The sequence below is a fragment of the Guyanagaster necrorhizus genome (genome assembly GCF_019112545.1).
Source record: "Guyanagaster necrorhizus MCA 3950 unplaced genomic scaffold BT62scaffold_9, whole genome shotgun sequence".
NCBI classification, from domain to species: domain Eukaryota; kingdom Fungi; phylum Basidiomycota; class Agaricomycetes; order Agaricales; family Physalacriaceae; genus Guyanagaster; species Guyanagaster necrorhizus.
The window spans coordinates 483,762-506,660 of NW_025064888.1; the positions used below are offsets into that span (position 1 = coordinate 483,762).

Below are 22,899 nucleotides of genomic sequence, written 5' to 3' on the forward strand. Positions count from 1 at the left end.
GGATTTGGCGCCTCTTTGCTGGATAGATGCAACGAGAAGCCTGCGACAGGACCAGTTAGGAAATTTCCGCCTCTGATCAAACCTAAAGTATCGAAGAAACTTGCCTTGGCTAAGGCTCTAGCAGTAATACTGCAGACCAGGCGTATTAAGGCACAGGAGAAAGGGCAACATGCTGGTGGTGGTGAAATCAGTCAGCAAGGGGAGGCAAAATAAGAAAACAAGGAACTCAGCGAAATGCTTGATTGATCATTACTGTGACAATTATGATATTGAATATAATAATTATGAACCCATACGCGCGAACAACTTCTACGTGGTTGAGACATCATGATGGATATATATCCTTCCAATACTGGCTAACCGAATAGTTGCTCGTATAGCGACATGACTTGAAGTATGGCATACCCGATGTCTGCGAAGTGTTTGTTCTAGGAATAGGATGTCTCCTGGTGGCCTTCTATTATTACCATTGGGATCTATGACTCAGACGCCACTATCAAGTTCACTTCTGGATGCCGATCTCGACGACTACTAAAAGCAACTTCCTTCCTTCCTTTCAAGGCATATGCAACGGCAAATTTGCAACGCCGCGGTCATCGTATATGTATTAGATTCTCTTTTGTACTATCGCGACACCGTATCAGGTCGTCAACTATTGTGTACTTCGACTCAGAGCCACCGCATCGTAGATATCAAGCTTACTGGGAAGAACAATGGGGATTATCGTTGGCTAACCAAGCTCCTTACGAGTTACTAATCGCCTTAATCCTAGATTTCAAGTTGTTCTGATATTAACATACACCTTCGAGCTTCCCTCAAGGGTACCGCCATGCGTGCGATTATCTCAACTCAATATTAATTTAATTCCGAGTCGGCATTGACAGAGATTGTTAAAGTCTTGGCATCGACGCTGCCGAAGCGACTGATGAGAGCGAAAATCGTGTATAGCAGATATATCTACACATCAAGTCACGGTTATTATTTAGTTAGAATTAGTGCTATCTTGTAGTCATTGAGATTGTGAATAATCATTATATACGTGAATCATTAGCAGAATGATATGATATGAAAACGCCCTTCGCATCGCGTCCTTACTGGACGCTTATGGGGAAGACAAACACGCCTGTTGGATCATATTGACTTTTCAGACTCTCTAGCCTGGTATAATGTGATTTGTAATATAGACTTTGTGCTGGACACGATAAAATCAACCTTTGATCAGCAGTGATAAGATTCTGGACGCACCATTATTGAGACGGTCGTCGGGATAGTTTACATAGGCTCCGTAATCCCAATCATCACCCATGGTTGAAGTGATAGCTTCAACGGCACCTACGAAGAAAGTGATGAGTGGAAGGAGTATAAAGAAACGATGCTATCATACCATCCAAGAAAGTGAAACCGTCCTCAGGATATGGCGGCTCGTAATTACTCGACGAGGCATATAACTGGACCGTGAATAATGCACTCCTTGTTGCAAACGCTGTCGAGTCTACATTTATGGAGTTGATAAATGAATTTCCTCCGCCGTACAGCTCGAATTGCATGAACCAAGCCTACATTAGAGGTGAATAAAAATATAGCACCATATGTGAAGAGCAGACGAACCGTATTCGACGCATAGCCATCATAAGCCAGGTACTTCATGAACGCTTCCAACGCTTCCAAAGTCATCGGCTGACCCTCCGGCGTCACCAGCGATTTGGCATAGAAAGTATCAGTTGTATCAGGGCCCGCGACGTTAGTGTTGACAATGCCGTTACCCAAAGCTTCGATAGTGCTGATGTAGGTCCCATTGCCAGAGTACCTCACATTTGCCGAAGGCATCGATGCCAAGAACGGCGCCAACGCGCTCTGAAGAGCGTCTGTGGACTCGCCATACCATCCACCGGTCAAACCAAAGTAGACACTCCCCTCGGAGTTACCCCTCCCGAGATTGATTTCGGCTCCAAGTTGAGGTGGAATATCTGTCATCACGTACTCTTGGAATTTGGCTAGAGCGGTAGCAGCGGAAGAATAATCCAGTTGCCAGTCGTATTCATAGATAGTTGCAAAAGGCGGCGTGGGGAACGTCTTGACATCGATAGAGGTTATGATACCAAACGAGGATGCGGCACCTCTCATTGCCTAGTTAAACGCAAGGAACCGTGAGCTACTACGTGGACACTAGGAACAGTGTCACGTACCCAGAAGAGATCTGCGTTGGAGTTGCTTGACGCGGTCACAATCGTTCCATTAGCCAACACCACACTCATTGATTGAACTGCATCGAGGGTCAGACCCCACATTCGAGACGTGAATCCAAATCCTCCGCCAGCTGGAGTACATGAGATTTGACTGATTCTCACTACTGAAAAGCTGAGAACTCACAGACGTGACCACCAATGCCTACATAAGGACAACTACCGTGGGGAAGGGCCCTACCCTGGTTATTCAGTGCAAACGCGACATCTCCCAGCCTATTACCCGTTTCTATTGTTGCAGTACCCGAAGACACGTCGACGTCCACCCTGGTCATGTTGCTCAGGTCAATGACGAGGGAGCCATTCTTGCCTCCCAGACCATTAGCAATGTAGTTGTGCTACAACAATCTTACTTAGTGAGGGACGAATAAGAAAAAGTGGCTACTTACACCCCCACTCCTTGCAACGACCTGTATGTTTTCTGAATTTCCCAGAGCAACGATGGTGGCTACCTGCTCTGCCGTTGAAGGGTATGTGACTGCTACTGGAGAAAAATCGTAACGCAAGTTGTCTGTGTACATGGGTTTCAATATAAGGTGGATGAAGAAGATACTACTCACAAGCCCTTCTCGCAGCATCATATGGGGCGCCCCCAGGAACAACAGCCGCTATGTGAGCATCGGACAAACCGTTCTGCAGGCCCGAACTTTGCGCGAGGACAGAGATAGTGAGCGTTGCGAAGGTGAGGAGGTATGAAGTCGGACGAGTCATTGAATGCCAGTGAGTAGATAACCATCCTCCCTTGCTTATATACGAAGGATGAAACAGGGGCGTTGGAGTGCTGTGAACTGTGTGCTCCAGATGACTGTACGCGAATGGGGCGCATTTCAAAGCTGGAGGAAGTTTGTCTTCCTCGATTCAGTAGACGTCCCGGTGGCAAAACGTTGTATAGCCACGGTGTTTTTGACTGACCGGATGTTATACTTCCGCGTACATCGTATAAGCGCTACCTTCGGGACTTGGGAGTAAACAAATCGTTCAGCGAAAGCCCGTCTTTTACCCGCACAGCCGCAACAATGGACGCAGTACCTGACCGTCGTCGTTAGCGCGCCTCTATAATGACCTCCGCCAACTCCGTCATAGTCATTGGTCCTTGGGGATAGGGCCGATGACTGTCAGAGTCCTCATGGGTGTCGAACAGTAGTAGACTCATTGAAGTCAGCGCTAAGTTCGATAAGCCTTTCCAGTAGGATCAAACATGGAGTATCAGATGCGAGATGCAAAAGAACCTAGACTCGGGTGTTCAATCAAAGTGTCGTCGATTCAAAGAAGAGGGCCAAGCCTACAGTCCCACGTCATTTCAAGTTCTGTCTAGCGAACAGGAAAATTGCAGGAAATTTCTGGAACGGTCAAGACGGTTTACCGCTACCAGCGTACGTCGGTCACCGTTACTCGATCGTGTGTAGTCTTGGTGCTTAGATGGTGGTGTTAGGATGACGAAAGCCGTTTGGATCGTTTTTAAATGTCGGACCGTCCTTCCGACATCGACACTGTTCACTGAATATCATTTTCGGACTAGTACTTCAAGTACATATCCACTGCCTGTGGAAGTATTTAGTCTCGGGCTTTATATCTTCTGGGCTCTTCTATTCTCATCACCGGTCTGCAGCGCCACCATCTAGTTCGTTAGGACGGCATTCACTACTGGGGCCGGTTCCTTTTTGGCACTCTTTTTATGTGCTAAAAACAACCTCTTTTCTTTAGTGGTTTCCTTTGTTCTGGCAGTGGGGGTCCGGGGATGTCTTTTTCAATTCAATTTTCCCTGCTGTTTTCCTTTATGGAAGAGAATATAGGAATGATCTCATTTTTCGACTCATTTTACTGAACTCATTTTTACCATTGCAAAATTGAATGAAATGTCACAACATTTTTAGGTCCTATTTTTCTGCTGAGAAAATGTATCGGTCCCAGCAGTGATTGAACTTTGTCTGACTCGCAAGACATATCCTCGTAGTTGCCCAGTCCAATATGGATCAAATACTCTTTTGTTCTAGGAAACTATTGCAACGATGTAGAGGTAAACATCAGGTCGTCGTCTAGCATATATTTAGACTCGGAGCAAGCGTTGCCTTGACCTTCAACTTTGGTCGAGCCTGTGCTCATCTAATGATGGCGCTGAAACAAGTACAGCTTCTCTGTATATTATCTCTTTCGTTGCGTAACCTGATGACTCTGGCTAAGAGCAGTTTCTTTGTGCCAGCGCTGGGTACGGGATAAGTATCGTGGCCATTCGGCAAAATATTTCTCGGCTCTACATAAATTTTCTGCTGTCCTTGTACATATACTTAAATGTGGGTGACCCTCCGCAGGAAGAGCTGGTCTTTCTGTCAAAGTTTTTCATGCTCTTTCGCTCACTGAATTCATATTTGGCCCTTTGGTCTCTGTTTTCCACATTTCTGTGAGGATATTCTACTCTATTTTCATTAGTAGGCGTTGATTTTCTTCAGTCCATTCGGATCGACTTTCACAACCCCCGGCCCCAATACCAGATAGGGCAAGAAATGACAATCAAAGAACTTTATATATGAAGACTGTAAGAGATGAGATGCTGGATGCTCATGAAGAATTTTAAAAGTTACAGGGTGGCTGCATCGCCAGGAGACCCGTATACCGACGCGTCTTCATAATCTCCGTCATAAGAGTCTTCTTCGAAAAACTCCAACTCCGAACTCGAAGTCAGACTCGAGCCACTCAAGCTCGAAAACTCCGAATCGTCGCTCTCGTACGAATCATCGTCTTCATCACTCTCATAAGGTCCCTGAGGTGTATACTGAGGGTGTACCTGTGGGAATACGCCGACGACATTCCTTGGTGGAAAACGTGTCCGACCGTATGAATTATCCACATTATTAAAGTGTGACATCTCTTGGTATATTGGGGGACGATGTAAACGCGGCCGAGGCTCGGGATAGTTGTGCCTTGGACTAAGCCCAGGGTGGGGCGGAGTATTAGCATCAGGATATGTTTTCGAGTTGGGGGAATAATATTGGGGAGGCGGAGGAGAGGGAAAGGGAGAATGATTCCTGCTCGGTGGTGCGCTGGGAGAGCTGTAGGGACCGATTGAAGGCGTTGGAGTCCGTCGGGAGTCTGAAGAATAGATAGTGGACAACGAATATTGTGTGCCTGATCCCGAGGATGGATATGAAGTGCCAATGGAATATCTGGAGGGCGCATGGAACGATGCGAACGCACGGTTGGTGCTGTATGTCTGCGATCTGAAGATAGACGATCTGGCCTGTCCGCGATCCAGACGTGCAAGATTCTCTTCGCTGAGCCTTGCAGGCATTGGAGAGAGCTGAGTATGATATGGGACCCCGTCCGTGCTGCGCCAATAAGTGTGGCTAGAAGGTGACGGACCAGGGGGATATATCTGAGGGCTGATGTTTGGAGGATGAGCTGAGTTCAAAGTACAGAAAATAATTGCTCACCGGTTTGCACTCCGGTAATACGACATGATTAGGGAAGAAGCCTCGCAACGCTGCCTTTATAGTTGACGAAAGACTATCGTGGTCTACCATACATACCCACACGTTGTCTTCGCGTTGCCTCTTTGCGACAGCACTATGCTTCATCCTTGCGTAGTACAGCGTGACGAACGCCACGTGGACTTCTTTCAACCGCACGTTCCTGAGGAACTCATACACAATATCTATTATATCACATTTTGCATCGTTGACTTCTTATCTACCGGTTTTGCCTGGGATGGATCGGGCTTCCATCCAATCTGATATAGCGCTGTGTAATTCCAATGGACTCGGAAGGAGAAAAGGATGAACGTTTACCATGAATATCACCTGGAACGTAGCTGGCACAGTGCCGTCTTCGTTTCCGTGGAGTTCTGTGACAGAGGAAAATATCAGCGCGGTAACCACCTGGCAGGAACACAAAACATACCTTTGTATATTGCGGAGGCAGCGGTCAACGTGTCGCGGTGTATGAAGTGCCGTCTATACAATACGATCAGTGGCTTTCAAGCCAGCTAGATAAGCGGTTTACCGTCCGATAACAGCATTACTCTCCCCCATGTCTCTAAGGTCATCCATCAGCTCCCACATACTTGGATAGGCTACTTTGACTTCGTCGATATCAACAGTTAGGAGAGTGAACCCTGCGCGGCCTAGGAGGTTGGATACGTCGCGAGTATCTGATAAATGGAACATGAAAATGCCGCTCCATGAAAGGTAAAACACGCTTTACCGGTCATTGGAGAGACATGAGGAGAAATGCCTCCTTCACGATCCACCTCAGCAAGTTGTAATGACGTCCTGATATAGAAATTCTACTATCAGACCCGATGGAAAAGGAGGGAACATACCGAAGCTCGAAGAGCGTTTCACCACCAAACATTGCCCCAAGAAATAATCCATCGGGTCTCAGTGCTCTGTTGATTTGAACAAGCATGCCTATGAATGAGTAGTTATTTTAAAAAAAGCCATCATTGCATCGGCTTGCCAGGAACTTACCTGGTAGGTCATTTATCCACTGTAGGCTCAGACATGATACAATTGCTTCTTGAGTATTCGGTTCTACGATTTGCAAGAGTTCCTCTTCGTCTGCGTGGATTCTTTCTACAGGAACTGAAAAACGCGTTTCAGAGGAGATTGAAGCTAACTGAAATAGGCAAACCTTCAAAACTCGTGTCTGGATCACGGTAGAGGGTCTTTTCTGTTACAGTTAATACGCTGCATTCGTAGGATAAATCAAACAATGTACCACTTGGTTCTATCATGATGCATCTCGTTGCATTTTCTGGACCGAGTAATCTTGCGAAATGACCAGGTCCGGAGCCCAGGTCAAGGATCGTGCTGAACTTTCTGTTGATATCCTTAGACAACGGTGAGCGATGCTGCAAGCACACATATAATTCGAGTCACTTCAAGACGCTCCAAAAGCCTGTCAGCCACTTCGTCCCTCACGTAGTCGACGGTTGCACTCGACTTTCCACCGTCCTTTGCTGCTGCCCGGTCGCGTTGTAATTGTTTTGCTTTCCGGTCAAATACAGCGAAAGGGCCTACATGGCTGGAAGATATAGATGCCAAGGACCGGACAGAACGTGGGACGAATCTCCTCACCGAAGAGATCATAGGGAAAGACAAAAGCTTCCAGATTACATAATACAATACTTCTTGGTTCTGACTACATCCAACGTCGACGGCCTTGGGACTGACGACAGGAGTCCTTACGCGTTTTGTGCCCACAATGTCCCTGGAACGTGCCAATGACAACGGCGTATTTACAGCGGAGTCCTATCGACGGAATGTCCAGACTATACAGGCAATGGAGGACCAACTGAAATGGATGAAGCTGGAGAACGAAAAAGCGGAATTGGAGCGCAAGGTCAGGGAAGGCGAAACAGCCAGGTACGTCGCGTAGCCCATTTCTCCGTTCCTTGACATCGACTCCTTCCAGAGAGCAACTTGTTCAACTGCAGGGCCAAATGACTGCCACAGCACCAGGTAATGTCGGGAATGCTAATGTTTCAAACGGCCCTTCAATCTATCCGGTTCAGCCAAGCGCATATATCGAGGAAGTGGGATATGATAATGTAATCCGATCTCGTTTTGTTGTCCTGATGTGATTTAATGCATCCATATCAGCAGCCCAGTTCATCACGACCCACTCCCAACCACTCTCAACGATACCACCCGCGTCCGAACGGAAATATGAATTATTCATCTATCCCTCCCATCGCTGTGAACAATTCTGCTAACGTGGCGCGTCACCATCCACACATGCATCGCCAAACTACATTTATTCCCGGATCATCGCCAAGCGATACCAACTCAATACGGCCTGTGCATTGGCAAGGAGGTTCTGTTATGGTCATTTATTTTACAACCATTTCTGACATCCTTCGTCAGACCACGACTTTCGAACTTCAAGTCTGGCTAATGCTTTTGGTGGTACGCCGTACCCTCCGATTTCGTATGTGCAGGTACGTACGACTTCATTGATCTTATCCACATAGGTTGTTGAATTTTCCGGCAGCCTGCAGGAGCGACTACCGTACACCCAACTTCAGCAGCAGCGGCTAGCTTCGTCCAGTCAAACAGTGCGCGACAAAATATTGCAGCACAACGGGGAACTTTGAGTACTGGAAATGCACCTCGCAATGAATACGCGGCTGGTTTGGCACAATCTGCTAACATGAGGCAACAGGTACGTCGGCTAAGAATGAAATTGTATTAATCTGACGTGTAAAAGCCTGGGAATTCTTTCTCGAATCACAAACCACCAATCTTCAACCCGACTACAGCTGTGGTTCGGCGGTGGACAGCAGAAAGCGTTAGACAAATGCTGAATCAGTTCAAAGTAAAAGCACCGCCAAATACCCATCTCGACATTCCAGAACTACGGCTGCGTGTATCGAAGGATGAAAGCTCTAACCTTCTTTTGGCGATCGTCGATGACCAAGGGCAGTTGATAGAGTTGAAGTATTATTCAGAACTGCAGGGCCTACCTCAGAGACTGCAAGTGCAGATCGCTACTCTTGCCGTCAGCGCGCAAAACGAAGCGGGCGCTGGTCCTACAATGCATGTTAATTCACTCAGAGGCGTAAATGACGTTCGGTTGGATCCCCATTTTCCACGGGGTGGGTCCCAGTCATTTAACGACTCTCTCATTCCTCCCGATAAGCCCGCTTCTGAGAGCAATGAGCCCTCACAAAATGAAACGACACTAGTTATCCCAGCTTTGACGAACGATGCCGCACTGTTATATCCGTCTTCCGTCGATCCTGTGTCATCTGTCCCTTCTGTCCCTACTCGTGTGCACAAGCCTGGTACCAAGGTACCGACAGTGTCGGAACCGTCTAATGCGTCACTGGAAGTCACGAGTAGTAAGACGTTTCCCAATAAGTTGGGCGACACTGCCGGAACAAGCCGTTCTACACCACCAGGCTCGCCACCATCCGATGCTTTGACTCGCAGGGCAAACAGCACACTTCCTCAATCATCCGATGCTACAGCTTCTCCCCCACCGTCTGTCCTTGGGGGCCCCAGGACTCCTTCACACGCGAATAAAAATACATTGGCTCGAGATGTCCTTCGCGCACTCGGAGTTTCAGGCAAGCGTGGACGGGAGAGGGATTCAGAAAATGACGACGGAAGAGCTCCAAAGAAACGTGTAGTTGATAGCAGCTCATCGGTCTTGGTGACCAACCTGACGAGCTCCACACAGGCCCCTACGATGACAGGCACAGAAGTACCAATAACTTCCACAATTCCATTGTCGCGCCCCGCAACGAAAACTATGCCATACGCGCCTTACGGCTGCAACCCATATCGTGCATGGACTGTAAGGTCGTCCCCAACCGCTCAACTTCACAACCTAACTCCTACGCTCCCTGTGGCCGCACCAAATACGGTTTCTTTTAGCATGTCTACAATGGTGCATAGCGCAACAACAAACTCGTCAAGTCAGACAGCGACATTGTCGCTTCCTGTAGGCACAAGTAGTGCTGGCTCTGATCAGTCTGCAGTCAAAGCGTTGGAAATACCTTCGTCTCTTCCCACATTAACGCAGAGGCCTCCACTTGCCGACGAAGATACGGTGGCAACCTCTAATCTTGAAGTCTCACCACCGTCAGGGGTCTTGCCAGTCCAAAGAAACAGTGCTACGACCTCAACATCACGATCGCAGAGTCCAATCAATGACCAAGAAGTGGGCGCAGGCTCTGGCAAATTACCACTGTTTTTCCGTTCAAGCTCAACGCCACCGGGTGCCACTGGTGGGATAGACGATGAGGATTATCGTAATGAGGAGGACATCCGTATTTTCGGTCCTGCAAAGCCTTTATCCGCAAAAGCTTTTGGGAAGAGAAAGATACCACATGTTGTCATTCCGCCTCCGCCCAAGTGGGTTAAGGATTTCAAAGTCAGAAAAGAGAGAAGACCAAACGAAGCGATGTTTGATGAGGCCGATGATAGTGAAGTAGATGGCTTTGAGTCGCCGGCGCAGCAAGAAATAGGTTCTCAGCGACATGCTAGAATACCTGTGCTAGGTCTGTTCTTTTCTTCAATGCACCACTTATCCTCATACCTTACCTCTGATATTTATAGATCCCAAGGAAGATGCCGCTATTCAGGAATGTAGCTCTAGACTGCGGGAACATCCCTGTAAATGGAATGGTTGTGATAGCATTCTTAACTGTTCAGACAAGTTATATCTACACCTGCAATACCATGTTGAACAAAACAAGGCTGAGAAGGTATATTCTTTAGGCCTTTTCGAGAATATTTGCACTAATTTATTCTTGCAGTCGTTTCCGTGCCATTGGCAACGTTGTGGACGCGTCCTTCTGCACAGACATGAGATGATCTCGCATCTTCAGACCCATGCGTTCATGCCACTGCATTGCGCATATGAAAGTATGAACTGTATTCAATGTCCGAGGCATCATCTGATCATCTGGATACTTGCTACAGATTGCGAGGAAACGTTTCGAACGGCGCGGCAATATTTGCAGCATAGCCTCCAGAAACATCAAAACGACAAGTTGAGACCGTCGGCTGATCCGGTCATGCTACAAGAAGACATTGAGCTGCCAGATGTCCCAAGCGTCGTTCCTTCGTATATGGCAGTAGCCAGATCAGTGGCTCAATATCCCATCTCGCCGGAACGACACCAGGTAATCGGTCTTTGGGTAAATATATGTTCATTTCAGGGTTCTATTTTACCACTGACCTTGAAATAGACACTACAGAATATCTTCGGCAAGGTAGACTTGGCGCCGCAAAGGTACAATCTTGCGAAGCCGTTTCGACCTGGCGAGGCGAGCGCAGTGGAGTTGCGGAGCCGACACGAATACGATTTCATTGAGACGAAGCCACCGGTTTCTTCTTCCCCATCTAGGTCTGCGAAATGGGAGAGTGTGAAAGACCTCCCCGACCTCAACTCAGAGGAAGTCACGAAGATGTTCAAGGATAAAGGCCTTGTTTTGTGGGGAAAAGGAGGTGATGATGACCTCATTGATCAGACGACACAGGCAGGGAGTGATGAAGAAGCAGTTGAAGTATTGTTACAAGTGTAGAGCGGTGGTATCTAACAGATTGCTTAATAATGTGCTGGTACGTAACAGCGCAGCGGTCATTTTGGCTACATTCCTCCAGTGAACACATCTCCTTTTGATTGTTGAGATCATTTCAAGAACGCTTCAGTGTTGGTGTCCACAAGCGCGATCAGATTTCCGAAAAAGGATGTTCTCACATTACGGGAACTGTTGCATGAAAGCGGGTAACCCCCACCTCTCCTCTACACCACCATGGCTGGCGCTGTGAACAGCTCCGAAGGACGCAGTGAGTACTACGAATGGCGCGACGACAAACGACGTTACTGACCCTGGCGCCGCTTCAGATCCGTCGTACCTCTCCGCGCATAGCGCCGACGTCATTCTGTCCGACATTCGTCCCATTAAATTGAAGGTCGAGGCACTTCATTCAATTAACGTCTTTCTCGATGAATTCCTTTATAACATCATCAATACTGCGCAATCTCTCGTTACCGACAGGCTTAGAGCTGGATTGTTGAGCCTTCTACCGACTCCACTAGGAAAGGAGGCGTTGCTGGAAGCGGAAGTCGAGCTGAGGGCGTACAAAGACCGGACAAAGACCGCAAAGACTGTCGAGGATGACAAGGACACATTTAATTTGGCGTGGGCATTCGAGGTGCGATGCTAGTCCGCTGCTAATTTCCATTGTTTTCATGGCCATCTCCTTTATAGCTGTTGCGATTGAAATGCCAGGCATATTCGACTCTCAATGAATCGGACGAAGACCCTGCTGGTGAAGGCCTTCTTGAAGAACGAATGAGCCATGGTCACCTACATGCACCATCGCCGACGCTGGTAGCTCCTGCAGCGCTCTATCTCACCGCGATTCTCGAGTGAGTTTCCATACATATATTCGCGACATTCTCTCAATGCTTCTGTTACAGAGCCATGTGCGAGTGCGTCCATCATTTTGATTTGTTTCTCAAATCGTTTCATCCTGCTCATGCCCCATCATCGACAGGCATATCTTGTCTAACGTTGGACGGGTGGCATCAAGAGACAGCAGCAGAACATCCGCAATTGTCCAGGATGTCTTCGTGGCATTATGTGAGGACGAGACAATTTATGGGCTCTTCAAAATAATGAAGGGTATGTGAATGAAAATGGCAACCGCCGCAGTATTGCTAATACTGTTGCAGTGTATTCTCAGATCGAGGAAATGTCTAAGTTGAGTCGTAGCAAGTCCATATCGAGGAGCGATAAGCTTTCCATCTCTCGCACCTCTTCTCCGTACGACATGTCTTCCAAAGATTCTCGCATTTCCTCAGAAGCTTCGTCTTCCATGATGGCTCACACGCCGACAGGGTCCAGAACGTCCCTGGATAAGAACAAGTCCATGAAAAAAATAATTTCAAACAGCAGCAGGTTATCTTCTGACACGAACAACACCCACAAGCGATCCGAATCCATCCTTAGCGAGGAGACTAAGCAGACTTGGGCCGCTTTCAATCAAGGTCTTTCGTTTGACGACGTGAGTACACTAGCTTCTCTGTGCCTCTACTCGATGTTTAGCCGACCATTAGGGTGCTTCGCTCCAGGAATTCGACGACCTCATGCGTTCAGGTTCTACCATGAAAGTCTCCCTGACTCCAGATAGGCTGAAGTCTATGGAGGTTCGTCCATGCGATGCTCCTATTATGTCACCTTCCATGCTAAAGAATTAAGCTAGGCCTACAAACAGGAAAGGGACCGTGGTAATAGACGGCTCCCACCCCTTTTCTCATCTGAACTTGACCCTTCATCGTCACCACCGCGAGCAAACGGCCGTCGTCCGTCGTTGCGACACGTCCACTCCATCACTGAAGACGAGGAACCGCTCTCTTCCTCGCCGGTGCCGTCTCCTCGCGCACGTCAGTCTATTGCTACCCCTAATTCACCTCCACCTTTGTCCGGCAGTCGCGTTCGGTCATTCTCCGTCGCGAGCCTGTCTTCGTCGTCGTCATCCTCCCGTTTCCGCAAATACTCCAAACCATCCATTCCTTTCGCGCCTTCAAAGCCAGCGACACCGCCGCCAGCACCGATGGCCCAGTCTAGGCGAGGGGGGCTTAAAGGTTCCGATGCAAGTCCCTTCCCACCTAAGACCCGGACTGTCCAGCGCAACAGGGAGTCTCTAGATCTTGATGATGTTATGGCTGGTTCTGACGACGATGACTACGATGAGGCCGTGAAGGAGCCATCAAAGCGCTTGCCTCTGTCTGTTCTGACAACTCCTAAACGGGTTGCCAAAGTTTCGTCCAATACACGCGAACTGATGGACTTTCTGGATGCAGGACCTCCATCCACAGGCCCCCCTTCTACCGTTCCCAAGGTGTCCAGGGCTGCGAAGGACATGATGGACTTTCTCAATGAAGGACCTCCAGAATACATAATGGGGTCCACGTCCGTGTCGTCTACGGATATTGAGAAGCCGAAGAGCGGGAGGCTTCAAAGGATGATGTCGAAGCTCTCAATGGGCGGCGAAAAAAGCCGTGGAACTCAAGGAAACGATGACTTTGGAAGGTCAATTCGGCGCCAACCAAGCACTCCAATCATTCATAGTAAACCTTCCCACCCTAATCTCCCAGCCCTTGCCAATAGGCCCATTCCACCGCGTCCCCCTCCGATCTCGCCTCCGGCCTCGCCTCATGACCATTACGATGATTTCAGTGTGACGCGGCCAAAAATGCCTCTAGTTGCGAGTACGGTCATACCCAAGGTGGAGGTGGAGGCCCCGTCGGTTCCTACCAAAACAGATACCCAGGAAGTCGTACTATCTCAACCACCTGTCATTGGTCATAGTGTCAAAAAGGGTGAAGACGCTGTTGTCGCTTCTAAGGCCAATCATTCACCGGCCAGTGGGACAGAGAAGTCGCCTTCATCTTCTATGCATTCTAGCGAGAAATCTTCTCCGATCAAACCAACGGAGAATCCTTCATCAAGGGCTTCTAACATCATCCGCAAAGCTCCACCTCCAATTGTTCCCGACGCGCCGCCACAGACGGTCGTCAATGACATGCAGGATATGCATCGCTTGATGTCACGGGCGACGACCGTTGATGAGTGTCGTGTCATTTTGGAGCTCTTCCTTGCGAAATCGGGTGTTGCAGGAGACAAGGCCATTGAGATGGAAGTTCCATACCCCTCACCTTCTTCGTCTGATATCCCAGAGTTAACGACGTCTGACATTGCCCTGGAGCAAGCATTGGTGGAATACTTTTTGGGTTCGGAGGTCACACCAGAAGGACCCCCTCTTCGAAAGAAAAAGCACAGTTCGAGGAGGATAAAGGCTGTGCCCGCAGTCGAGGTTGCCCCGCCCCCCCCATCTTCCGGGGCAGTTACGTCGGTCATGGAAGATGTTACCCCAAAACATACCCCCGCGGTCATTGAAGTCAACTCGTAGTTTCCTTCTTCTGTGGCGACACTGATTCTATGATCTGTTTATATATGAGTTATATGTGAAGCTGGTACTTAGACGTGTGTTATACTGCTTATATCCTCATTCATTTATATTATGCTATATCCTTTTGGTGTATATAATGCGGAATCCTACTGATCTAAGGTGTGCAAGGATGGTAACCACCGAGCAAGATAACAAGAAAATGTGTGGGTCATGATTAGTACAATATTGAATGTAATTTTATGCAACGTCAAGTGCCACAGCGATACCCATTGAGGCTAGCTCGGCGCATAGATACCTGAACACATATGGAACCGCCACAACGTCCAAATCTCCGCCCTTCATGGTTCGATTGAGCACATTTTGTGACGGGATGGAGACCCTAACGTCAGTCTGCGGTCTTTGGGGCTTGCGTCCAGTGGCAAGTGCCTGCCGCTCTCGTTGTTCCTCCTTTTCTGCGGCTACGCGACAGACTCTACAATATTCCCCGCCAGGTCCTGTGGGTTTTAGCGAACCGGACGTAATGGACACTTCACCAAGACTGATATCATCGTATCCCAACGATATCAAACTGCCACATGTTCGACAGACCCATGCTGTTGAGTAATCTGAGCAGTTCATCAATCTGTCTTGCAGTAGGAATGATGTGCCGTGGGCAATAAGGGCGTCCCGTTCCATTTCTCCAAAACGTATACCACCAGCACGTTTGCGTCCCTGGTTTTTTGGGGTCAGCGGGATCAATAGCGAATTATAGTTTACTCTCACCTTCACAGGCTGTCGAGTCAGAGGGTCGACAGGACCAGTGGTACGGACTTGAAATTTGTCAAGAACCATGTGTCGCAGCCTTTGATAGTACACGACCCCAATGTATATGTCTGCGGCAAATTCTTGACCAGTTATTCCGGAATACATGGGCTCATTTCCATAGTAGTTGTATCCGGCTGCAAGGAGTTGCTCGCCGAAATAGTCGATGGCGGTGTCCTCTTCCGAGAATCTGCGAGAAAATTAGAACAGGCACAACATAAGGATGGGTAAACAACCGGCCTGAACGGCGTCGCATCTTGTGCGAGTCCATGCATCGCCCCGGCTTTACCAGCCATGCTTTCAACCAACATTCCAATCGTCATTCGACTTGGGAAGGCGTGAGGGTTGATGATCACATCGGGCTGCATCCCACTCTCGCTGAATGGCATATCGATGGCAGGCCATTTCTGCGAACATACACCTTTCTGACCATGCCGTGAGGAGAATTTATCTCCGATGACGGGAGCACGAGTTATGCGCAGAGTCATATGGACTTTTTGTGCCTCGGATTCACCGGTGTCATTTCCTGCACGCGGCCCGTGTAAGTGAGGGTTTCCACGCACAAAAAATATCAAAAACATACCTAAGATGCGGATTTTGTCTACGTAGGCTATTTCATCGCCTTTGTATTTGACGAACTTGGTGCGGTTTGTCACATCGTCGATATAGCCTGCGATTGGATCACCTGGAGACAACTTGCAACCAACGAACGGAAGACCATCCGAATTAAGGAAGGCAGCGCAGCTGTGCGCATTGTCACCATACATTCGAATGTCACGACCAACACCGAAGTGTAGCGTCACTTCGGATGACTTGGATGCACCCCGGACCTCTTTCAGGTCGACAATCTGGGACTTGTAGACAGTGCCATAAGCAAAACCACGTTCGTGCGCAGATTTATTGAGAATCATAGCATCTTCCATATCGTACCCAGTATATGATATGACAGCAACTATAGCGTTGGTGCCGTTGGGGAAAGCGTCCATGGCATAGGTGTTATGCAGAACAGGACGAACTACAGGACTTTGGCCGCTCTGTAGGCGATAAAGCTTGTTGTCCGTCCGATGCTGAAGCGCCGTAGAAGGTGTTCCCATCGTTTGTTTACCCATCTAAAGAAGACCATTCAATTGGAAGATTTTGAAGAAAATATGTTTCGACAAACCTGACACTGATAGATGTTTCGAGGACTCTGATGAATATAAGTGTTATAAACGTTCCAAGAAGACAATGTACTACACTGACCTGATTAAAATCAGAAAAAGGCGTAAGGTTAGCTAATATTGACAAGAAGTTTGTTGGGTCATGCTCGACATGCGTTGAAATACCGGTCTCAATTTCCTCGGGTGTACAAGCAATGTTCATGTACACCTGTTCGAAAGACCCAACTTGGTCATTACGCCCATTCATTAGGTACTTGACTGGTCGCATCATGCGGGATCTTGATGAAAATAAGAAGAGCCCTGGATACTGGCCTCCATTTGATTCGAGCACAAGACCTATTTCGAGGTCCATCGGGATGTTATTCTGATGCTCAGTTTTCCATATCCGAAGATTTTTAGCAAGTTGCTCCGCTACATGAGGTCGCGCCCAACCCACTATCCGACCGTCGAGTTGTACACAAATATTGTTACGACCATTTATTGAGGTCGTGAATGCTAGAGTCATGCCGTGGGTGGAGAGAAGAGCGGGTATATGGTTAACGGCAAGTGGGGCGGTGACAATACGACATGTTCGGGAAAGATGGTTCAATAAACCACAAGGTGAACCATCCGGCGTGTGAACAGGGCACAGAAATCCTAACATAACTGAGAACGCAAAAACGTACTATATGACCATAAGCTCACCCCATGCTTCCGGAAGTAGCTTTCGTACAGTGGTCGTCTTGAGCTCGGCGAAGAACGCTCCACGGTGAATGCACCTGAAGTGACTGATGTAGCGCTGCCAGTTGAGCTTCTCAGCAACAATAGTGAAACCAGATGCTTGCTGAAGATCAAGACCAGTCGGTGACACAAGATTACCCGTAGCAAGGAAGTTAGCCAAACGTGCGCCAATGTCGAAATTGACACGCGACAAAACTTTCGCAAAGTATCGTTCTAAAGCATGTAAGCGCAAGGCACTGATTACACATACTTCAGACTTACTATCACTAAAACCAACGACTACTCCATTTTTGACGTCTGCGGTAATGTTGTTACGAATGTTGTTCAAAATTTCATCCAGTCGCTCTTTGATGATCATTCCATATAGAGTACCAGGAAGAAGAACTTCTTGATGTTGAGGTGAATCGGGATTATCTGCACAACATGACGATGAAACTAACGCATATAGTTTGCGTAGCATGAAACTTAGAAGAGAGAATATGAATGAATGGACATTCTTATATGAAGAACATACTTACAGAAGCATTCTGAACTTGTCCCTTGGGTTGTCTAGGTGCACGAGTATCATTTTCTGGATGAGCCAAGCACCTGCAGCACCGTTCGTCACGTCGTCAGGTAGTCCAAGGACCACTCTGAACCTGTCTCCGATATAGTCAAGACACTGCTCTCTCGTACGCATGGCATAGGTCTTGAAACTTCGGAGAAGCAGCTCTACCCGACCGGCTAAGAATGTGTCTTCGTGGTCTTGCATCATAACACCGTCGAAGATCTCTTTATCGGACGCACCAACAAGTGCCTTGAGAACAAGCATGATGGGAATAACATATTCCTGTTTTCGCCAGCTGAATCTGAGCATAGCACTACCATTGGAGAGATAATGCAGCGTGTTTGTGATACTAGTCTGGTCGGGACGAACACAGCGGATTTGTACGGCATACTCGGTATACGACAATCCGCGGTTGCTGAATGACGGTCGAAGCAGAGAAATAACGTGGTTTCGACGCGGTAAAATGAGATAGCGAATGAGACGTTCGTTTCCGTTGATTACAAAATAACCGCCAAATTCCTCTGGTTCTTCGTGATGTTTGACCAGCTCGGCTGAAGACATAGAACGCAGGTTACATCGAACAGACTGCAATAGAATGAACATCTTGCAAGGGTTAGAATACTATTTTCCACTTACGCGAACCATGATGGGCACTAACCCACACTCCTTCGGGAGTTCGTGTTTCTGACCGTATACATCCGTCCAACAAAGCTTGATTGTCATGCGACCACGATATGATGTTAGCCGTTCCCGGGCCTTGCTTAAATTTCAGTCATCATACAGATTATTCAAGTTCAATACATACTTCTGAGGGATAGACCTGCTTGTTTGTGACCCCGCTTGCTCGGTCCGGAACTAGCGGTCTGGAGATTGAGACACTTTCAATCCAGACTGCATGCAAAGTACTGTTAACAGGACTAATCTGAATTTGGTCAATAACGCACCTCGCATTCTGTTACCCCATCCCATTTTTCCAGTTTCAGGATCGGCTGTTCCTGTCCCATCGAATACAACACGTTCTCCAATGTCTTTAAGACCGAGCGATATTAGGCCCTTGCCATCACCGTCACCACTGGGCAGACCGGAGTCGTCGAACAAGGCGTTGAAAGATTCTATGTGCGGAGTGACGAAATCATTGAGGATGTTGTACGTCGATCCTTTGGTTGGGGGGTGCTTGAAATTATTTTCGCGTTCTAGGGTGTTGAACGTCGGTTTTCTATGCGGCTCTCCATCAGACATGTCGTAGTCGGATTCCCGTCCTCGACTATAATTTTTTGAGTGATCGAAAGCTACGTTCGGCAGATGCCGAGTCGGAGTACAAATATAGTACACGAGCTGTCAAGTTCCGACCGGGAGCCCCTTCGGAGTTTCAATTTCTGCAGCCAACTCCGACCGAGTCAAGATAGGGCTGCACATACTTTGACCTTGCTTCCTCGTCAAAATGTTCGGTGGCGGCGGGATCACGTCCTCGTGGTCCAATCAGAATCAACAGCAGCCACAGTCCACAGGGTCAGCTTTTGGACAGCCTGCGTTTGGGCAGTCAGGTAGGTTGATTGCATCCCTCCCCTTTGTATTTTTTTAACATTTTACCAGCCTTTGGAGGCGGTGGAAGTACATTTGGACAGAACCAGCAGCAGCAACAGCAGCAACAGCAACAGCAACAGCAACAGCCACCTCAAGTCAATCCAATGTTCGGAAATCTAGCCACGCCTTCTACCAACACCAGCGGATTTGGTACGCAGTGTTTCGAATCGATAATGATCATCAATTCAAATCCTTCCAGGCGCGTTCGCTAGCGGCTCGGGCAACACTGGTACCTCTGCCTTTGGTGCTACAAAGCCTGGCCTAGGATTTGGCGCGTTCAGTGGCGGAACAGGTACCTTTGGATCCGGAGGCGCGTTTGGACAAAACAGCAGTGCCAGCACGTCGGGGCCAAGTGCATTCGGGTCGAGTAATACTGGAACAAGTGCTTTTGGCAGTGGTACCGGACTGTTTGGTCAGAATAAGACTACAGGAGCTTTTGGAAGTTCTTCGACTACCTCCACAGGCACGTTGGGCATTCTTGGGTTCATTCGTGGCGACGCTGCCTAACTAAGACACTTTCTAGATGGCCCAGTAGCTCCTGTTACTACCGGAACCGCCAATCCACCCTGGTCCGCAACCAGCGATAAGGACCAGAACAGCACGTCATTATGCAATTATCAGACTATCTCTGCTATGCCGGCCTACAGGGGGACATCCTTAGAGGTAAGACGATCAGCTTTACCCGATGATTTAGCTGAACTGCCTGGTTATATTTTAGGAACTTCGGTGTCAGGATTATGCGCAAGGACGCAAGACTGCCAGTACTGGTAGCACGTTTGGTCAAACTGCTTTCGGAGGAAGTCAAGTCACGCAACCCGCGGGTACAGGCCTGTTTGGTGCGCAGCAGTCGAACCAACAGACTTCAGCGTTTGGCAGCACTCCCAATGCTGGAGGTAGTGCTTTTGGGGCGTTCGGACAAAACCAAGCGAATCAGGGAACTACCTCAGCCTTCGGCTCTGGTGGAGCTTTTGGCCAGCCTCAGCAACAACAACAATCTGCCTTTGGTACATTTGGACAACAGCAACAACCCCAACAGCAGACCAGTGGAGCCTTTGGCGGTGCAAACGCGTTTAATAAGCCTGTTTCTGCCTTTGGAACCTTTGGTAATACAGGTGGTGAGCCATTTTACTATCTTAATAGTCGCAACTACTCACTGGTATTGAATAGGCACTGGCACGTTCGGAAGCGGTGGCGCATTTGGTCAAAGTACCAACGCCAATACTCAACAGCAGCAGACTAGCGTTTTTGGGCAGCCTGCTACAAATACCGGCCTCGGTGCCTTTGGATGTACGATGAGTTACTACACCGTTTGTATTACACAAGGCTGATCCCAGCAACAGCAGCCACTGCAAATAAGGGTCTTTTTGGACAATCATCACAACCCGCCGGCCAGACCACGAATGCGTTTGGTGGAACGAGCATCTTTGGTCAACCGAATCAAGCACAACAGACCCAACCGCAGACTTCCTCAATATTCGGTGGTGGTGCATTTGGTAGCAACCAGCAGCAGCAGCAGCAACAACAACAACAACAAGGCAACTCTGGTATGTCTCGCCTTTACTCCATACCGAATGGAGCGGTTAACCTTCTCAACAGTGTTTGGTGGTGGTACCACTCAGAATCCGGGATCCGGCGGTCTCTTCAACACCGGTAGCAGCCTTTTCGGCACAAACAATCAACAACAACAACAGCAGCAGCAGCAGCAGCAGAATCAAGCTGGCCAGAATGCGCTAGGGTTGTTCGGCAACAAACCTGCTGGTCAAACGCAATCACTTTTTGGTACCGGTTTTGGTCAACAGCAGCCGACCAATTCTGCGCCACAAAGCAATATATTTGGGTCAACTCCGAATCAACAAGGAACTCAGCAGAGTGCATTCGGTACATCATTATTCGGCAATAAGCCCCTTGGCACCTCAGTGTCGACCGGACAGACTACCGGGTTGTTTGGAGGTTCCGGGAATACATTCAACGCCTCTGCCTCCGTTCCCGGTGCTCAAGGTACTCTCACTGCTTCGATATCGCAACCAATTGCTTCAAATCTGCCGATATTCTCCATGTTGCCTCCTGGTCCCCAAGCCGTTTCTTTGGATCAATCTGCGAAGAAAAAAGTCAGTTTCTTTGTTGACGTTCCCACCAGATCTCCGGTCCCTCGTATGCAGCTCAGATATTCTCCAGCCAGCTCAAAGCTACGTGGATTTGCATCCTCAGGTTCCGCATCTTCGGGCTTGGACTTCTCTCAGGGAGCGCTCCTCGCCTTGTCGCTTTCCAAGTCAGCTGACATCAAACCCTCTGACTCCCTGCTTGGTCGCAGCGCCAGTCCATCCCTGGGGAGCGGTCAGAAGAAGAGTGTCAAAAAGCTAATCCTCGACAAGAAGGTGGTCCCCTCAGATTTGTACATCAAGTCGCCAAGCAACTCGTCTGTGCGCGGAAAGGTCATTTTCAGTCCTGCATTGAGCATCGCTCAGCGTGAAAAAGAAGCGGAAGAACGTGCTCGGTCAGCCAATCGGTTTATACCATCGTCCTCTCCTGCTCCTCGATCTGCTGCACAAAACACTCGAGCAACGGATGGTGTGGATGTCGATTCATCCAACACCCTTGATGAGGGTGACTACTGGGTGAAACCTAGTATGGAAGTACTCAAGGGCTGTGGTTACGACCAAATATCATCTTTCAAAGACCTTGCAGTTGGTCGTGAGGGATATGGCGAGATACACTTCCTTGAGCCTGTCGATTTGACAGGGCTACCAAAACTCGGATCTTTGTTGGGGGATGTTGTCCGGTTTGACGATAAGGAGTGCAGCGTCTATCCAGATAGTGAAGACGTTGATAAGCCACCCCCAGGTTCGGGCCTCAATGTTCGAGCGAGAATATCCTTGCAACGTTGTTGGGCCGTGGACAAGGCTAACCGGGAACCTATCAAGGACGAGACGCACCCTCAGGCCATTAAGCACTTGAAGCGGCTGAAGAACATGAAGGATACCCATTTTGAAAGCTTCAGTGTAAAGGATGGAACGTGGACCTTTACCGTGGACCACTTCTGAACTGTTTATTTTTTTTCTCTCTTGTGTTTCATTTGTGCTCCACCACACCATTTGTAGTTACAGTAGTACTTCCCGCTTTCGCTTCGTACTTTTTATTTACAATAACTCGTTAGGTAGTCGCATAGGTAGCATTAGGCAGTATTCATATGTACGCACGAAATATACAAATTTTTTCTCTCGATGGCCGATGAGCGTAGGGATGTGCACGGCCATACACGGGGTATATGTATGGTATGGTAACAGTCGTGACCTGTCTGTCCGCTGTTGATTGCCTGAATTGCCAGCGAACTCTTGCCGGGGATGCACATGCAAGGCCAAGGGGCATCTCTGAAGCGAAGGCCTCATATCCGAATCAGTTCTCCGTGTTCTTCCTCG

The 22,899-nt window shown here is 48.4% G+C and overlaps 7 protein-coding genes across 7 annotated transcripts; 4 read left to right on the top strand and 3 right to left on the bottom strand.

The window, feature by feature from the left end:
* Positions 1-940: 940 nt before the first annotated feature.
* Positions 941-3,220, bottom strand: BT62DRAFT_782437 (glucooligosaccharide oxidase). Its single transcript, XM_043182263.1, has 8 exons — positions 2,804-3,220; positions 2,633-2,754; positions 2,371-2,581; positions 2,187-2,317; positions 1,609-2,127; positions 1,385-1,556; positions 1,246-1,332; positions 941-1,192 (listed from the first exon to the last, which is right to left on the bottom strand). Exons 1-8 carry the CDS (start codon positions 2,952-2,954, stop codon positions 1,092-1,094), a joined length of 1,494 nt encoding a protein of 497 aa, XP_043041078.1. The 5' UTR covers positions 2,955-3,220; the 3' UTR covers positions 941-1,091.
* A 2,621-nt stretch (positions 3,221-5,841) lies between these two features.
* On the bottom strand, positions 5,842-7,339 carry BT62DRAFT_1060943 (S-adenosyl-L-methionine-dependent methyltransferase). Its single transcript, XM_043178614.1, has 10 exons — positions 7,118-7,339; positions 6,957-7,068; positions 6,870-6,908; positions 6,707-6,820; positions 6,559-6,646; positions 6,441-6,508; positions 6,240-6,387; positions 6,138-6,190; positions 6,026-6,081; positions 5,842-5,967 (listed from the first exon to the last, which is right to left on the bottom strand). The coding sequence occupies exons 1-10, from the start codon at positions 7,325-7,327 to the stop codon at positions 5,896-5,898; spliced, it is 960 nt and encodes a 319-aa protein (XP_043041079.1). The 5' UTR covers positions 7,328-7,339; the 3' UTR covers positions 5,842-5,895.
* Positions 7,340-7,361: 22 nt separating this feature from the next.
* BT62DRAFT_782756 (uncharacterized protein) lies at positions 7,362-8,274 on the top strand. The gene is made up of 5 exons (XM_043182265.1): positions 7,362-7,603; positions 7,653-7,788; positions 7,841-8,046; positions 8,105-8,178; positions 8,232-8,274. Coding segments are annotated over exons 1-4 (504 nt in total). The 5' UTR covers positions 7,362-7,442; the 3' UTR covers positions 8,106-8,178; positions 8,232-8,274.
* Positions 8,275-9,450: 1,176 nt separating this feature from the next.
* BT62DRAFT_782651 (uncharacterized protein) lies at positions 9,451-11,425 on the top strand. The gene is made up of 5 exons (XM_043182264.1): positions 9,451-9,539; positions 9,620-10,245; positions 10,304-10,452; positions 10,504-10,887; positions 10,939-11,425. Exons 2-5 carry the CDS (start codon positions 9,621-9,623, stop codon positions 11,272-11,274), a joined length of 1,494 nt encoding a protein of 497 aa, XP_043041081.1. The 5' UTR covers positions 9,451-9,539; position 9,620; the 3' UTR covers positions 11,275-11,425.
* Positions 11,426-11,445: 20 nt separating this feature from the next.
* Positions 11,446-14,855, top strand: BT62DRAFT_947663 (uncharacterized protein). The gene is made up of 8 exons (XM_043188031.1): positions 11,446-11,539; positions 11,598-11,908; positions 11,965-12,125; positions 12,177-12,188; positions 12,254-12,381; positions 12,432-12,763; positions 12,816-12,905; positions 12,962-14,855. The coding sequence occupies exons 1-8, from the start codon at positions 11,506-11,508 to the stop codon at positions 14,669-14,671; spliced, it is 2,778 nt and encodes a 925-aa protein (XP_043041082.1). The 5' UTR covers positions 11,446-11,505; the 3' UTR covers positions 14,672-14,855.
* BT62DRAFT_993253 (beta and beta-prime subunits of DNA dependent RNA-polymerase) lies at positions 14,756-19,192 on the bottom strand. The gene is made up of 12 exons (XM_043190394.1): positions 18,844-19,192; positions 18,705-18,790; positions 18,536-18,655; positions 17,871-18,484; positions 17,614-17,816; positions 17,317-17,565; positions 16,715-17,268; positions 16,635-16,661; positions 16,056-16,581; positions 15,713-15,998; positions 15,434-15,662; positions 14,756-15,382 (listed from the first exon to the last, which is right to left on the bottom strand). Exons 1-12 carry the CDS (start codon positions 19,136-19,138, stop codon positions 14,909-14,911), a joined length of 3,663 nt encoding a protein of 1,220 aa, XP_043041083.1. The 5' UTR covers positions 19,139-19,192; the 3' UTR covers positions 14,756-14,908.
* A 70-nt stretch (positions 19,193-19,262) lies between these two features.
* On the top strand, positions 19,263-22,704 carry BT62DRAFT_930598 (uncharacterized protein). The gene is made up of 8 exons (XM_043185960.1): positions 19,263-19,443; positions 19,493-19,633; positions 19,683-19,946; positions 20,007-20,146; positions 20,202-20,598; positions 20,651-20,770; positions 20,824-21,027; positions 21,080-22,704. The coding sequence occupies exons 1-8, from the start codon at positions 19,341-19,343 to the stop codon at positions 22,522-22,524; spliced, it is 2,814 nt and encodes a 937-aa protein (XP_043041084.1). The 5' UTR covers positions 19,263-19,340; the 3' UTR covers positions 22,525-22,704.
* The last annotated feature ends 195 nt before the right edge of the window (positions 22,705-22,899 follow it).